General features: G+C 36.0%; 1 protein-coding gene across 1 annotated transcript; it reads right to left on the bottom strand.

Moving 5' to 3' along the window:
* Positions 1-81: 81 nt before the first annotated feature.
* slc47a2.1 (solute carrier family 47 member 2, tandem duplicate 1) lies at positions 82-14,092 on the bottom strand. The gene is made up of 17 exons (XM_017704403.2): positions 13,606-14,092; positions 12,654-12,755; positions 12,503-12,571; positions 12,018-12,166; positions 10,521-10,563; positions 10,254-10,298; positions 9,598-9,695; positions 9,328-9,425; positions 7,117-7,230; positions 6,953-7,020; positions 4,458-4,566; positions 3,885-3,960; positions 3,286-3,355; positions 2,932-3,064; positions 2,732-2,826; positions 2,531-2,609; positions 82-1,531 (listed from the first exon to the last, which is right to left on the bottom strand). Exons 1-17 carry the CDS (start codon positions 13,780-13,782, stop codon positions 1,290-1,292), a joined length of 1,767 nt encoding a protein of 588 aa, XP_017559892.1. The 5' UTR covers positions 13,783-14,092; the 3' UTR covers positions 82-1,289.
* Between the last annotated feature and the right edge of the window lie 389 nt (positions 14,093-14,481).

Raw genomic sequence — 14,481 nt, 5'->3', positions numbered from 1 at the left:
TTCGATGAATGTGTACAATGATCTGTATTTTTCTACAGTCAGTCCTCCAATGATATGTTCTCAAATACAACAGATTCTTAATTACTCACTTCATTGTTTAATTAAGCATAAAACAAGTGCACAGAAAATATAATAAAAATTGTGCGTAAAACAAGGCAAAAAATATTACCTTACATGTCTTTTGTAAATGTCTAAGTTATTAAGTACAAATCAAGTGTTTTAAATAATAGTTTTTTTAAATATCACTTCAAAAGCAACAATTTCATTCACTGATGCCTAATAAGCATAAAAATTCCCTTTCTGGCTAGTCTTAGTTTAGCAACTTCATTTCATAATAACTGTCATGATAACAGCTGCTCTCTAAAGTTAGCAAAAAATAGTATTTGCAAAACAATCCTCTAGTAACTTATAGGGGTAGATACTGTTTAGTACTAAGTTTAGAGCTGGAGAGCTTGAAGAAAAGCTTAACTTGGCATAATGTATGGCTGTCAATGAAAACAGTTTGTTTGTTAAATTCACATTTAGAGAACTGTCTCCTCCACTCACACTAGCGCAACAGACACTAACACACCAACACCACCACCACACAAGTGTCACTGTGATGCTGAGAATGATCCACCAACCAAATAACACCTGCTCTGTGGTGGTCTTGTTGGGGTCCTGTCCATTGAAGAACAGGGTAAAAGGGGTTAGCAAAGTATGCAGAGAAACAGATGGACTAGAATGCTCCTTATGGTAAGTAGAGGTGAGAAAATTGACAAACACTGTAATGATAAAGTGGCCAATGAGTGTGAATATGGATATACATATATGGTTTCTTAATTGAACTAACCCTTTAGGTTTGTAACAAGAAATGATGTCAGATTCTAATACAATTAAAATGTCAGTCAGAATTCCACAGGTTATTCAATTTTGCAGTGCAGTAAAATTTCATCTGCGATATGCACACATTCAGCATGATTTTAAATGGCTGTCATCCGCATGTTTACAAATTTCCAGCAGAATACTTTGGCACAAAATTGCTCAATTTGTGACTTCAAGTTCGACAGCTCTTTGGCTTAAGTTTCCACAGCTTATAGCATCATTCACTGGCGCGATTTGATACATATGAAATTTTTACAATCATGTGATCTGACAAAAGCACTAGCAGACTTGGTTCTGAAGGTTGTGCTCCTTGTTTTCAACTTCCCAGAGAGCGTTTGACCCTCGGTTTAGAAAACAAGATAGCATTTCCACCCTTCCTGTGTCTTGTTGAGAAAGGTCATTTTTGGCAGAGGAATTATTAGTTCTCATGCTCGCTTGAGGAAATCTGTGAGAAATATGTTTAACACGATCCCACCCGCGAGAATAAGCAACATTAGAAAAACAGCAAGTCCTCGACGAACAACCAGCTGCCTGGTGGTCAGCACATCACCTACAATAACCGCTGCTCCATCCTCTGCAATTCCTTCTTCTTGTTCATCCTGGCCCTCCACATCATGCTTTTCATGAATCTGTTCTTCTATATCAGGCTTTGCCCCCTGAGATTCATCTGTGAGGAGATACAAACAAGGTTCATACTCCAAAAGCAAAGTTTCAAAATGCTTCTACGACGTCTACCTATTTTAAAAAAGCCATTAAAATTTCCATAACTTGTTTTCCCAATATCAATGAAAGCAGAGTTGAACATTTACTTTGAATCTGGTGTACGGCTTTCGTACTATGCTGCTTTTAATGTCAACTGCTAACAGGTAGAACATGATTATAGACAGTGAAATGATGGGAGAAAGTAATCATTTACTAAAGCAATAATTCGGGAAATTTGATGACAAGACAATTCAAAACTCAAAACATGTTTATACTAGAAGCCAGTGGGCTTCTATATAATAAAAGTAAAAGGGTTATTATACAATTATATGCAAAAGTGTGAACACACTCAGTTAAATTATGTTTTGTTGATTTTCTAAGTGGAAACAAGTCAAAACATCTGCTATAAAGAACAAACTTTTGAACAAAATGGCATTTTCAAGCATTATTAAAGAGAAACTTCTTGGAAAAAATTAAACATAACACATTAAATGTGCCATCACTTTTGTGTCGGCTGCAATTTAGGTTTTATTTTTTTCTACTTTGTAAAATTCTGCAAATAAATTGTAATTTTGCATTAAAATGTGCAAAAATGTGTTCTCTGTGGAGGAAGTGTTACTTAGAAATACAACAAAAACATATTTTACCAGGGATTCTCAAATTAAAGTGACTGTAAGTGTGTAAGAGTCATGAAAAAGTGCTGCAATTATGTCTATGTCTAGTTGTTGTCTATGTCTATGGTACTCAACCAGACGCTACAAATGGAGATTAAGCTAAAAATTGCTGGTATATTCCTTTAAGAGGAACATTGCTAGAAACTCTCACAATGCTAGCTCAGCTGTCAGGCTGACACATCTGTACACCAGAAACAAAAACTTTTCCAAAAGCATTTTCTATATTTTTCTATAATCCATGAAAGCTACAGTGCTACATGCGGAGATGCAAAGAATCCTGTAAGTATTACCTTCTTCACAAGACTTATTTTCCATGGCATAAGATTCATCTTTTGTCTTATCTGGCAGAACACCTGCTCTCACCAGAGCCTGAAAGACAACCAACCACCAAAAGATGTCACACATAAAAAAAAAAACCTTTAAATCATTGTAGCATAGTAATAGAATCTTCAATCAAAAATAGACATGAAAAGAAGCTACAGAAGACTTACCTCCTGAGTTGCATTTTTCCAGTTAAGTTTGCAAATGAGAATGAAGAAAAAAACAGACTGCAAGAAGACGCACACAAAAAAGCCAGACCACAATCCTTGTGAGGGCAAAAAAAACACATTTTGTGAACATTTTGTCAATACTGTAGTTTCTCATTAATTATATTCAGTGCTTTATTTGCATCTGATGTGCTGCTATTTACCAATTATTCCCATATCGAGTGCGAACATCAGAGACACTCCTAGTGGGAAGCCCACAAAATAGTAGCCAACAATGTTACACATAGCACCAAGCAGCTGCTTTCCAGCACCTCTGACGATACCACCTGTAATACACTACGGACAAAGAAAAACTTCATCTATCAACAGTTTCTTTAAATCTATACAGTTTGAACTCTAAGCAAAACATTACTTAGTATGAGTATATTTCAATGTGAACTTTATGGATATGTGGAATCAAATTTGAGAATAAAGTTAACTAAAACATTTTTCAAACATATTTTTCCATTCATTCATTGCATTCAAGTTGGTTTACGGCAAATGACTAAGCTCATTACCGCAATTGCATCGAACAGATGGAAGAAGCCATACATAACCATGACTCCTGAAACTCTGTGCACAATATCCCTGTAAGAGAGAGAACAATAAGATACTGATGACCGAAGGGTTGTGAAGCACCTCCGAGGAGTGAAGGTCATACTGTGCTATGCCTAAAGCTGCACTATGCATGTTTTGGAGCTTTGGGGACCTCTCTGGCGGAAAGGTGCAATTGCATGGAACTTGTGAAAGAACATTTTGTAACATGGGTTGTGCTGACCACTGGAAACCCAGAAAGTGACATAATTAAAAATATATATATATAATCATGTTAAATACACGTCTATAATGTTTCTATTTAGGGAGACTCAATTAAGCATCTCTGGCCTACTGAAACAGATTATTGTTATCATTCAGATAACAAGCTCTCTTAACAATGGCCAGACATACCAAACAGCTTATACTATAACTACTTAAGGAATACAAAAATGAGGATAGGAAGGGGGGTCTCTATTTGAGAGGTTTTATAGGTAAATATTTTTTAGATTAGCTAAAACACCTTTGGGTTTCCTGCTTGGACTAACATACTCTGTAAAACTGAACACTCTGGCTTACTCACTCTTCCGTGGTGAAGATATATGCAATGATGTCCTTGGTTCCACTTATAAGTGCAGCAACCACACATGAGGCCAAGACTACAAGGGAAGAAAGTAGACACAACAACAGTAACAACATGTTCAAAACAGGTTCACTGAGCTATTTCTCTTGATAACTTTGCTCTGCACTAAACTCCATGTCCTAAATGCCTGTATGTTTCTCGTACAATAGTCACAGTCATTATTCTGATGCATTTGCAAGCAAAATGACCACCAATGAATGTTTGGTCACTCTGGGGGGTTGTTCAACAAATAAGCAAAAAAATCCTTTCCCAACTTCTACTCAAAGTCATTCATTTTTTCCTTCTCATGTAACATCATGTTTTTTGGAGATTTTGTTCTTATAGTGGATACGATAATGGTGGATATAGAACGTTTAAAATCTAAAAATGCTTTATAAGATAAGCAGAACATTGGAAATCTGCAATATTACACTTGAAATACCAGTACAGTTACTAACTGTAGAACATAAATAGACCTAATATATAGTAGAAAATGAAATGACTAGTTGGAACTAAAAGTTGATTTACACTTACTTCCACACAGCAGGGACACTTTGCTGGAGAGTTTGGCCTGTTCTGTGTTTCCAGCTCCAAGAGCATTGCCCACTCTCACACTGGCTGCCACTCCAAATCCCAAAGGAATCTGTTGGGGAAAAGACCAAAAGTGAATGAATCAATAATTACAGTATTTAGAAAGTTAGATGCTTTGAACAACTTTCATTTCAGTTCATTGAAAGAAAGTTCCACTGTGCCACTACGTTAATTCATTCTTATGGGTTCATTTTTTGGAATAAAGTTTTTGGAAGCATAAGCATATTTATTAATTGCATTTTCTGTTTGTGGGATGCAGCTTCAGCTGTTTACCAGTCCATTAGCAAGTTTGCAAGTTGTGAATAAATAAGCTAATGGAACATTTAATCTTGCAATATGTTGTATCTAAATATAATAATCAGTGAGAACTGGATATTTTTATAAACCAGGCTTTAAATTTTTTGTTCTCCATCAGAACATCGCTAACCTCAAATTAAAGATTTCAGTATTTCTCTCAATCATTTACTAAGCTGCACTAACTCAGAAATGAAGGGATGTTGATGTACTCTAGACAGAAGACAACATGATACTGTTTTGCTTGAGGAACAGGATAATCCTTCTTGTTATACAACCTTTTGTCTAAACAGAGAGATGATGTCTTGGGTGGTGTAGGAAAAACAGAAATGTAGCACCTTTTAGTCACTTCATATCAACAAAAAAAGGATTACATTTCTACTTTCATGCTGTAACAAAACATGCTAACTCTGGCTTTTGACCTTTCACACTACAGCAAATACTGCTTAAGCTTCTCCAAAAGTGTAATTAACTAAGCTTTCTGGCAACAGAAAGCACAAAAGCTAGAAGAATCAAATAGAAAGAATAGTAGTTGCAATAAAAACATTTTGCCCTAAATATCCGGTCAATGGTTTTGTTTATCTAAAACTGAAAATGATGCATTCCCAAATGACGCATTGTGTCTTTTGCTTTGGAGCCTTGAGTATGGTACCTGTATTGTATGTTGACCCACAGACACATAACACAACAACAAATTTAACTCTTTAACTCTTAGAACCTATCGGCATGTCCAGATGTACATTCCTCAAGCTCATAAATATTTAAGATACATATTAGTTCCATACAGGCTAAAAACTACTGGGGTGTTTTTTCTACCCAAATGCTGGCTTGAGACTATTGTTGCTTTTGGTGGGTTATTTCCTGAGTGTTGGGTGAATCTGAAACTGGCATTGATATTTAGCCCAAGACTGGGTTTTAAGGAATTTTTTTTTTCGGTTTCCACAACTTTAGTTTATGTTATCTGCCACAGTGTATAGTGAATGTTAGGAAACAGACGTGTATTTTTTTTTTTGTTGTTTTAGAGTAGTTTTATAACTACTCTAATTAGCTAACCAAACCCACACAGTCTCACATACTCAACCATTCACCTTCTCTTAACACACTTTTGTCACTGTCAGAACAAAACCTTGTAAACTTTGCAAGCTCTGCCAAACAAAAATGTCCAGCAGAAAACAGTCAAAAATGACACTAGGTTTTTGGCCAAAAGAGAAAATCAGCTGTATATTTAGATTAAAACAAATGAATTAGGTCTACGACAAAGTTTCAAACACTAAAACTTCACAAATAATGTTAATAGTAATGAAAACATTCCTTTCATTCCTTTTACTCAGCATTTAAACAACTTGAGCAGCAGTAAATAAACAGTGAAAATCAGTTGTTTTAGACCCATTTCACGAATTCTACAAGGGACACCAGATGAGTAATCTTATCATTTCTGCTCATGTCGATTACCAAGAGAGGCTTGATTCTACTTAAAAACATGAAATCCCACTGAATGTGCAGAATACAGCAAAACAATAGAGATAAACACCATCTATAGCCACAATTTTAGAAATGATGAAAAAATTCACAGACGACAGATCCAAAATACAAAGTAAAAATAAAAATGATGAAATGTATTGCCTCGGTTAACCAAGCATTCTCTTTGTTCAAGGATGTTGGGTTTTGTGGCACATACTGTACATACTGTGATAATTTTATTAGTTTATTTTATGTAAACTGTTCTTCTTCATACTCATATTGTCCAGAATTTTCCTTTTGGTGCATCACTAACCATATAACAAAAATGTAAATACAGTATCTGTATCTACAATAAGGAATATTATTTTTGAGTGAATGCAGCTTGAAATGTTTGTTGTTTGATAAGCCTGTTTTTTTTCATTATTTCTGAACTCCTCTTTCTGAACTCATGCCAAAACATCTGTGCTGATGCAAGCTAAAAAAAACCAAGATTGAGAGATTTATTCATTGAATATACAGTTAAAGTTTGAGTACTTTGTTAAAAAAATGCTTGTTCATTTAAATGAAAATACATGTAGGCATTATACCTGTAACAGTATTTCCTAATTTACATGTACATATTATTAATAAAACATTTGACTGTAATTATTTAGCAGTAACCGTGAGCCACCATAATGTCTTACCATGTATGCGATAGTGGCTAACTCATAGATAACAGACTGGGCCCCCAACTCAGTTTCACTGATGAGACCTACAATGAAGAATGATGAAGAGTGAAGAATATTAAGTGAGTAGAAAACAGATTATAGAGATGTGATAAAGCTGAGAGAATAAAAAGATTCTCAACCTGCCAGGAATCCTCCAATCTCGTAAGTCCACCACTCCACGCACAGCATTAACATGCTGGGTAAGGCCAGGCGGATGAAGGCACCCCACTCTTGCAGGCAGTCTCGAGACCAGCCTGTCAGTGTCAATGACCGTGTGAGAATTTTTAGGAGAAGAAGGAAAACTGAACTTTTAATCTTCCTTTCTAGATAGTAAAGTGAATCAATTGTAACTACACACTACACATTTGTGATTAAATTGCTATTTGTCATTAAATGCTTGAATATATCAGAATACAACAGAAACACTATTGACTAACCAAGAATCAGTTTATTAATGTAAACTCTTAAAAGTTACCTAGGAGAACACACTTTACACAATTCAGTGCAGAATTTAATGCATAATTATTGTTTATTTGCTGAATTTAACATATTGTAAAAAATAAAACATAAAACATGACCATGCAAAAGTTAAGGCAACCTTTAAAGTTTATATTTTTATTATTTTATTCAATATGATAAACTGCTATTTTTAAGTATTGCCTGCAGAGTTAACTTATTTTCACTTAGAAAATTAAGAAAACAAACAATGTGACCAGGGCATTTAAACTTTTGCATACAACTATGTCCTATTTTAGTGTGAACAGTAAAACTAAGCCTTTCTGAAACTACAGCATGAGAGAATTCTGAATAAAACTGCATCTGTAGCATATAGTCTATTACCATTAACAACAATACTGATGTATTTCCCTGAAAAGAACAGAAAATCCTGCGACTGAAAAATCACATATCTTCAGTCAAACGTACGTGTGGGGTGTTTCTCTTCTCCAGCCGAGTGTAGGTCAGTCTACTTTTGTTTTGATTTAGTTTTTTGGGGTTTTGTGTTACGGTTATGTCTCAAGTTTTGATTTTGTTTGTTTGTAGAGTCTGTTTTGACCAAGCTGATGGTGACCTCATGGCAGTGGCTCCTCTGGACTTTCACTTTTCCTACTGTTAAACAATTTTAACCTCTTACTCTCCAGGGTATATTTTGGTTTTTCCATCTGATTTTACATTACCAAATTATAAGGCAAATTATTCAGTAACTGGATTAAATAAATGTAAAATTTTATTTTATTTATTTAGTAAAAGTTCCCCTCAGATTAACAGAAATATGTTTTATGATCTACACATGTTGCTATATGCTTACAATTTACTGCTGAAAGCCAAAAATCTTGACGCTTTTTGTATTATTTTATAAGTTGTATAGAGCTGATCACTGAAGAGGCACCATCTGTTTATAGTTTATAGCCCAGATTTGTGGAAAAATGGGTCGACTTTCAGCAGCCCAAAAAAATCATTGTAAGTTCAGCTTCTTCTATTATAAGGGTTTAAAACTACATTACCCATCTATTTGACTGGAAAGAAGACAGTTACAGGCTAATATGACTCCCACCATTTGGATGTAGCTTATTAAATACGACAGTTATGAAGAACATGAAAAAGTGCGTTTTGGAGCCACTGGTTGTTCCAAGGAGGTTAAGAGGTTAAAGATTATTTTTGTAATGATAAGCTCCCTTTTTATTTGTTAGTGTTGAGCCAGCTGTTGATAAGACATTATTCAATGTCTGTCTCACGTCTAAGACCTGTACTATTAGAGCATTTTATTAATGAATTCAACAACGGCCCAATGGTTTCTATTATTAGTAATTTTAAGTCAAGACGTTTTCTGTTCTGTTCTAAGATTTGCGGTATTCAATGTTATAATACAGATGCAGCAGATAGAAATGAGGTTGAAAAAAAGTGAAGTATTCTTTTAAACGCACTTGCTGAATACTAGTGGGTTTCTCACATGGTCGAGTCATGCATTGATTAATCCAAATTACATAAAAGAGTCACAAAGTAACCCAACCTCAGGTAAAATATTAAATAGAAAAAAAAACATGTGCTGTTAAATAATTCTCTTAAGCAAGATGTGTGCATGCCTGACTGAACTTCGTAAATCTGGTGAAATAATGAAAGAATTCCTGTGAAGTCTAATATTGGCTTACGTCTTCCGATTCAATCTACCTCTACTCTAGTCTTGTGACATGACTTGCAAATCTTATAAGCAGAGTATGTGGGACATGTTTGACATTCTGAAGGATCAGGTTTTAACAAATTAACTATGTGAGTTATTCAAATATCTAAAAAGGGACAGAAGAGTGGACATTACACTGATTCACTGATTACACAGACATATTTTGCTGACTCACCATCCCAGGTAGCCTTGTGTAGACCCTTCCAGCGGATGTACACGTAAAGAAACACAGCCAAGGAACACTGAGAAATGGAGTTTGCTGCAGCAGAACCGCTATGGACAAACAAGGAGATAACTTCACAGAGAGCCTCAAATAAAACAATAAAATATATTTATTTGCTTCTCCACATTTTTTATATGTTTTAAATACACAAAAAGGGTACCATGAGGAGGATGCATCAAGAGACAAGATATTTAGAAGTAAACCTGGAGCAAAATTACTCACGCTACACCCAGATGAAGCAAATGAAGAAAGATGTAATTTATCAAAGCATTCAAGACGTTTCCAGCAGCTCCTGTGATGACCTGAGGCCATATGATGCCCTAAAGGACAGCAGAAATGCCTTTATCATAGAATTTAAAATAATGGAAATTGTACAAAAGCAACATTTTCTTGCTGTCTCATGTAGAGATGGCAGAGATCCAAAGCCAGATATCAGTATCAGGCCAATCTTGACAGACAATTCTTAATTCAATATCAGAGAGGGGAAAAAGATCTTCTTTGTGATAATCTAGTTGTAGATTCGCATCTTAAACGCAGCACTTTAATTAAAAATAGCTCATATTAACGTCAACATGAATCAGAAATCAGAACAAATTTTTCTTCCTTAATGTGATGAGTGAAACACGGTATTCAGGCCCAAAATACAGATACTCCTAGTCAAATTACAGGTTATTTTATTGATTGAACATAAGCGAACACATCTTCTACAGAACACTAACTTAAATATGGCCTTCATATGCCAATTTTAGTGCTCAACCTGTAAGGACAGAAAACGTAGTATCGTCTCCAGTCTCATGTCATGAAAATCCAGTGTATCAATACAACATACTAGAATATATATTCAACATAATTTGTTGTATAAAGTAGAAAGTCTTTACCTGATTCTGCAAGTATCGAGCTTGCAACTGGTACATAAAAGCAGCCTGAGAAGACAATGAAAGTAAAATGAACAAATCACAAATTTAGATGAAGTAACACAACTGTTTTCACCTTAATCCATTTCAAAATGTCATTAGAAATGAATATATAAAGGACAGCCCTGCAGCTTGAAAAAGAAGCAAAAATACTAACACTGATTAGGAAGCTGTTCAAAAAAGAAATGTTCTGTTTGTTCTGTTGAGATGTGTGGAGAAGGTAAAACTCACAGGCAGAGAAGGCATGTATATCTTTACATACAGCTGTGAGAGACTGTGGAGGGAAACAAAAATCACATCAGTTGTGGCAACTAAAGACTTCAGCATTATTGAACCTAATCTGAATATAAGGGACTTGTTCAAAAATGCATTATAAACAACATTCAAGAATTCTGTTATGAGTGGATTTTACACATAAAAGAAATAAAAGACTACATTATGATTAATACCACCTTTACTACTGAAATAAAAATGTGTTTTTCATCATATGTCAGCTGTTGTTCTTTTCAAAAACTCTTCATATTCTGGATCTGTAAAATGCAGCTGATGAATAATAGTGTATTTCCCTGTACTTAGTGTACAACCTAGTGACTCAATATACACTTACAACAGAAGCCAAAGAGTCACTGAATTATGTCCATTAATGTTTATTTAAAACATACGTTCATGTACGACACTTCCATGAATTATTCAGTCAGAATTATGTAAATTAAGCTGTACAACCATACAATCTGTGTAGTTTTCACAGGCTCCCACCTGACTGCACATGAATATAGCAGGTTTCGGAAGAGCATCAGGAGTTAGAATCACTTTTTTACAGTGTGAAAAGTCAGAGAAAACTTTAAAGAACAGCTCTGTCTCACCCACACACCCGTACATACTATCAGAGTGTAGTGGCTCAACTTTGCATTATATAGTCATATAACATATAGCTACTGTTGGAACAAAATCTCCATTTTTGTTGTTTTTCAGTTTTTGACATAATTTGAAAGTGCCTGTTGTCCTTTACAGGCCTGTCAAATGATGTCAAAAACTGAAAAACCACAAAAATAGACACAGACCTTTGTGTGTAAATTTCATGATGAACAGACCAAAAGAAATAGCCCAAAATGACTTGGAAAACAGTCTGGTTCCACAGACTTACATTCAAAGTAAAGTATGTTTTTTCCAGGTACAAAGTTTTTTTTCCAACAGAGAAATAAAAATGTTCATTCATGGAATTTAGCCACTGCCCTTTGGCATCTGGGTCAATGGTTCTCTGTTTTTTACAGAAGAACACATCATAATTATTGTCTAAGTCTACCTACTTTTTACTTAGTCATATTCATCTAGTCACTTATTCCTGATGTTTTATTGGCAGCATCTGTACTGCTTTGTGACTGGTCACAGCTTTAACATTTTAATTTAGATCTAAGAGTCCCGAAAAGAAGACTAGAGCCTAAAAAATGTCAACTCCTGCGCCGACAGACGCCACATATACTAAGACGTTCCACTGCTGTTTTAGAAGTTACTACGTGAAAGGTTTTTGACCTGATACTTTCTGACTCAAAAACCTTTTGGGAAAGTAATTTTACTTGTATCATTATTTTACCCAAGTATCAAAACTTTCACTTTAGTACTGAGTTAAGCTACTTTATACACCTCTGATTAAACAAAGTAAAGAACCCACTTTACACACAGAATGTACTTCATGAAGTCAATGGTTAATGGTCATGGTGCAGCACATACCTGGCTACCCTGGGGCTCTGTCTGACGGCCAGCAGGATGGGCTCTGTGTTGATCAGTACGGCCCAGCAGGGGAAGCAGGACAACAGGAGGATGAGGATGCCCCTCTGCAGGATCACCCCAACCCTCTTCAGGTTATTACTGCCAAATGTCTGCAGAGAGACCACAAATTTACCTTTACTTATAAATGTCACAAAACATAACGTCTCCAGAGGGGTTAGAGAAAACTCAAGAGTGCACAAACCAAAATATAATAAAAATGAACAAGGTTCAGTAACGAGGGGTGCTAGCACAATTATTCAGACAGACAAGTGATTCTGGACTGTGCGCTCTCTTGGGACCATACACTATTAAAACTGCCACATCATCTGTTCACAGTTCAACTTACCCACATAAGCACAGCACCCTGTTGTGCCTCTAATGTCATTTGGCAAAATATGGAAAAAAAAAAATCATACAGTAGATAATGGCAGGGTCAGGAAGCTCACCTGAGAAATTAGTGTGTCGCATGCTGATGCCAGCCCAGCACCAATGGACAAGCCTGTGACATTAATAACCTATCAAGAAAAAGAAAGCATAAGCTAAAGTGCTTATCATCATCTTTACAGACATAATCCAAAACGAATGTGTTTTACTCACAGCTATAGCCAGCGCTACACCGGCTAACTCTGTCTTCCCCAAGTGTCCGCAGAACACAGTGCTGACAAAGCTGATCAAGAAGATCATCAACTGTGAGATAAACTGTGTGGGGAGAAACATTAGAAATGAATATTAACAAGCAGCTGGATGCTGCACAGTATTTCACACCTTTTTTCTTCAGGATTTAGAAAACGGCTTCAAATCATCTCTAAACATACAGCACTTGATCTATAAGCACTATGGATTAATTCGCCTACTTTAATTCTACACTCTACCATTCAAAAGTCTGGGATCACCATTTTCAAAACATGAAAAAACAATAAATAATTTCACATGTGAGTAAATAAAATTATTCCTATTTGTTTCACAACTTCATTAGTAGTAAAAAAACATTTTAAAGATGTTTTACATCCAGAAAGATGAACAGAGGTTTCTGAACAGACTCAAAAAAGAGAACAGCATCCAGAATGCTTCACCTTTCAAAGTGATGGTTAAATCTCCAGGCAGAAAACCTAACAAAAATGACTGATTTTTCATGTAGTAAACTTGATCCCAAAATACCAAAAATACTGGTTTAATGTAGAATATTGTGTATTTTAAAGGTATTGTTGTATATAAAATAACCAAATATATAAATTTTTAGAAATCATACTGGGTGATTCCAAACAGCTGAACAGTAGGATAGGTCTGCACAATAAAATGAATACTAATAATCGACTAATAATACTCATAATACTGTGTACTACTAAAAGGCAAACTGACAGAAAGAAAGAAAGAAAGAAAGAAAGAAAGAAAATGCTGTATCACTTCACATGGGCTTAGTATTTTACACACAGTAAGAAAAAGCTTAGAGGCGGTGATGGCATTTAACGGCCTGACTGAGAACCGTTAGAAAAACAAGCTCAGTGTTAGCATTTTCACACCAACAGCACAGGCTGTGTTGTTGTCATACCACTGGTCCAGCTAACTGCAGTAACTGGACGGTTTCTCTTTTGTAATTCACAGGTATCCAGCTACGAACTTTCCTCCCACATCCTCCACAGGCAGTCTGTGAACTTGTTTCCTGAGCAGCGGCGTTTTTCTCCGAGGCTGAGACTCCGTTTGACTGAGCTTCTGTTTTGGTGTCCATTCTTCTGGACGCTGCCCCTGTGAGGGCGATCTGGAGGGGCTGTGAGAGGAACTGTCAGAGTGGTGGAGTTACACTCCGACCAGGCGGAGAGCCGCACTGTACACACAACATTAACGGGGTCTTCCTCCTGCATAATTTATCCCGTCCTGACACTTAGGCTAAGTTACTTCACGAGATCATTGCATAATGCGTAGCTGGTCAGCTCAGGTTGCGTTAAAGGGCCACGAGCATCACCGTCCCATCACAGGATGCTCTCATGAACACGTCCAGCTGGGGGTGCTATTTCATATCACGCATGCGCAGTACTTTCAGACTCACCACCTACTGACAATCTCAAACAGCTCCCTACTCCCTGAGTAAAATGATGACTTTTACACCCCCACAGTGCACTACATGTCTCAAATGGACCTCTTGGACATTTATTTCACTATTTAGCCAGACTTAGCCTGATTTTACAGTGGTGCTGATAGATGGACAGATACAACAGCAATATAGCCACTTTATTTGCTATCCAGAGTGACCAGTCTACTAAGTCTACTGTCTTCTAAGTTTTTACATGTAATCATATAATGATCATAGTAAAATAATGGGCAGAAGTACTAATGCCTTTCTACTGCCTATGTAATGCACTACGTAAAAACTCCAGTATTGGCTTCAGGGCTTGGACAGTGTACTTCATACCGGAAAAGCCAGAGTTTT

Source organism: Pygocentrus nattereri, chromosome 16 (genome assembly GCF_015220715.1).
Source record: "Pygocentrus nattereri isolate fPygNat1 chromosome 16, fPygNat1.pri, whole genome shotgun sequence".
In the NCBI taxonomy this organism is placed as follows: domain Eukaryota; kingdom Metazoa; phylum Chordata; class Actinopteri; order Characiformes; family Serrasalmidae; genus Pygocentrus; species Pygocentrus nattereri.
This window is presented reverse-complemented; position numbering and strand designations above follow the sequence as displayed.

What these genes read in the sequence shown, in the direction of transcription:
- slc47a2.1 (XM_017704403.2), bottom strand. Translation starts at nt 13,782, where the DNA reads ATGGACACCAAAACAGAAGCTCAGTCAAACGGAGTCTCAGCCTCGGAG. An exon ending in TATACATGCCTTCTCTGCCT is followed by an intron (nt 10,299 to 10,520) that starts GTGAGTTTTACC and finishes TTGTCTTCTCAG; the next exon opens with GCTGCTTTTATGTACCAGTT. An exon ending in CTCGATACTTGCAGAATCAG is followed by an intron (nt 9,696 to 10,253) that starts GTAAAGACTTTC and finishes GCTGTCCTTTAG; the next exon opens with GGCATCATATGGCCTCAGGT.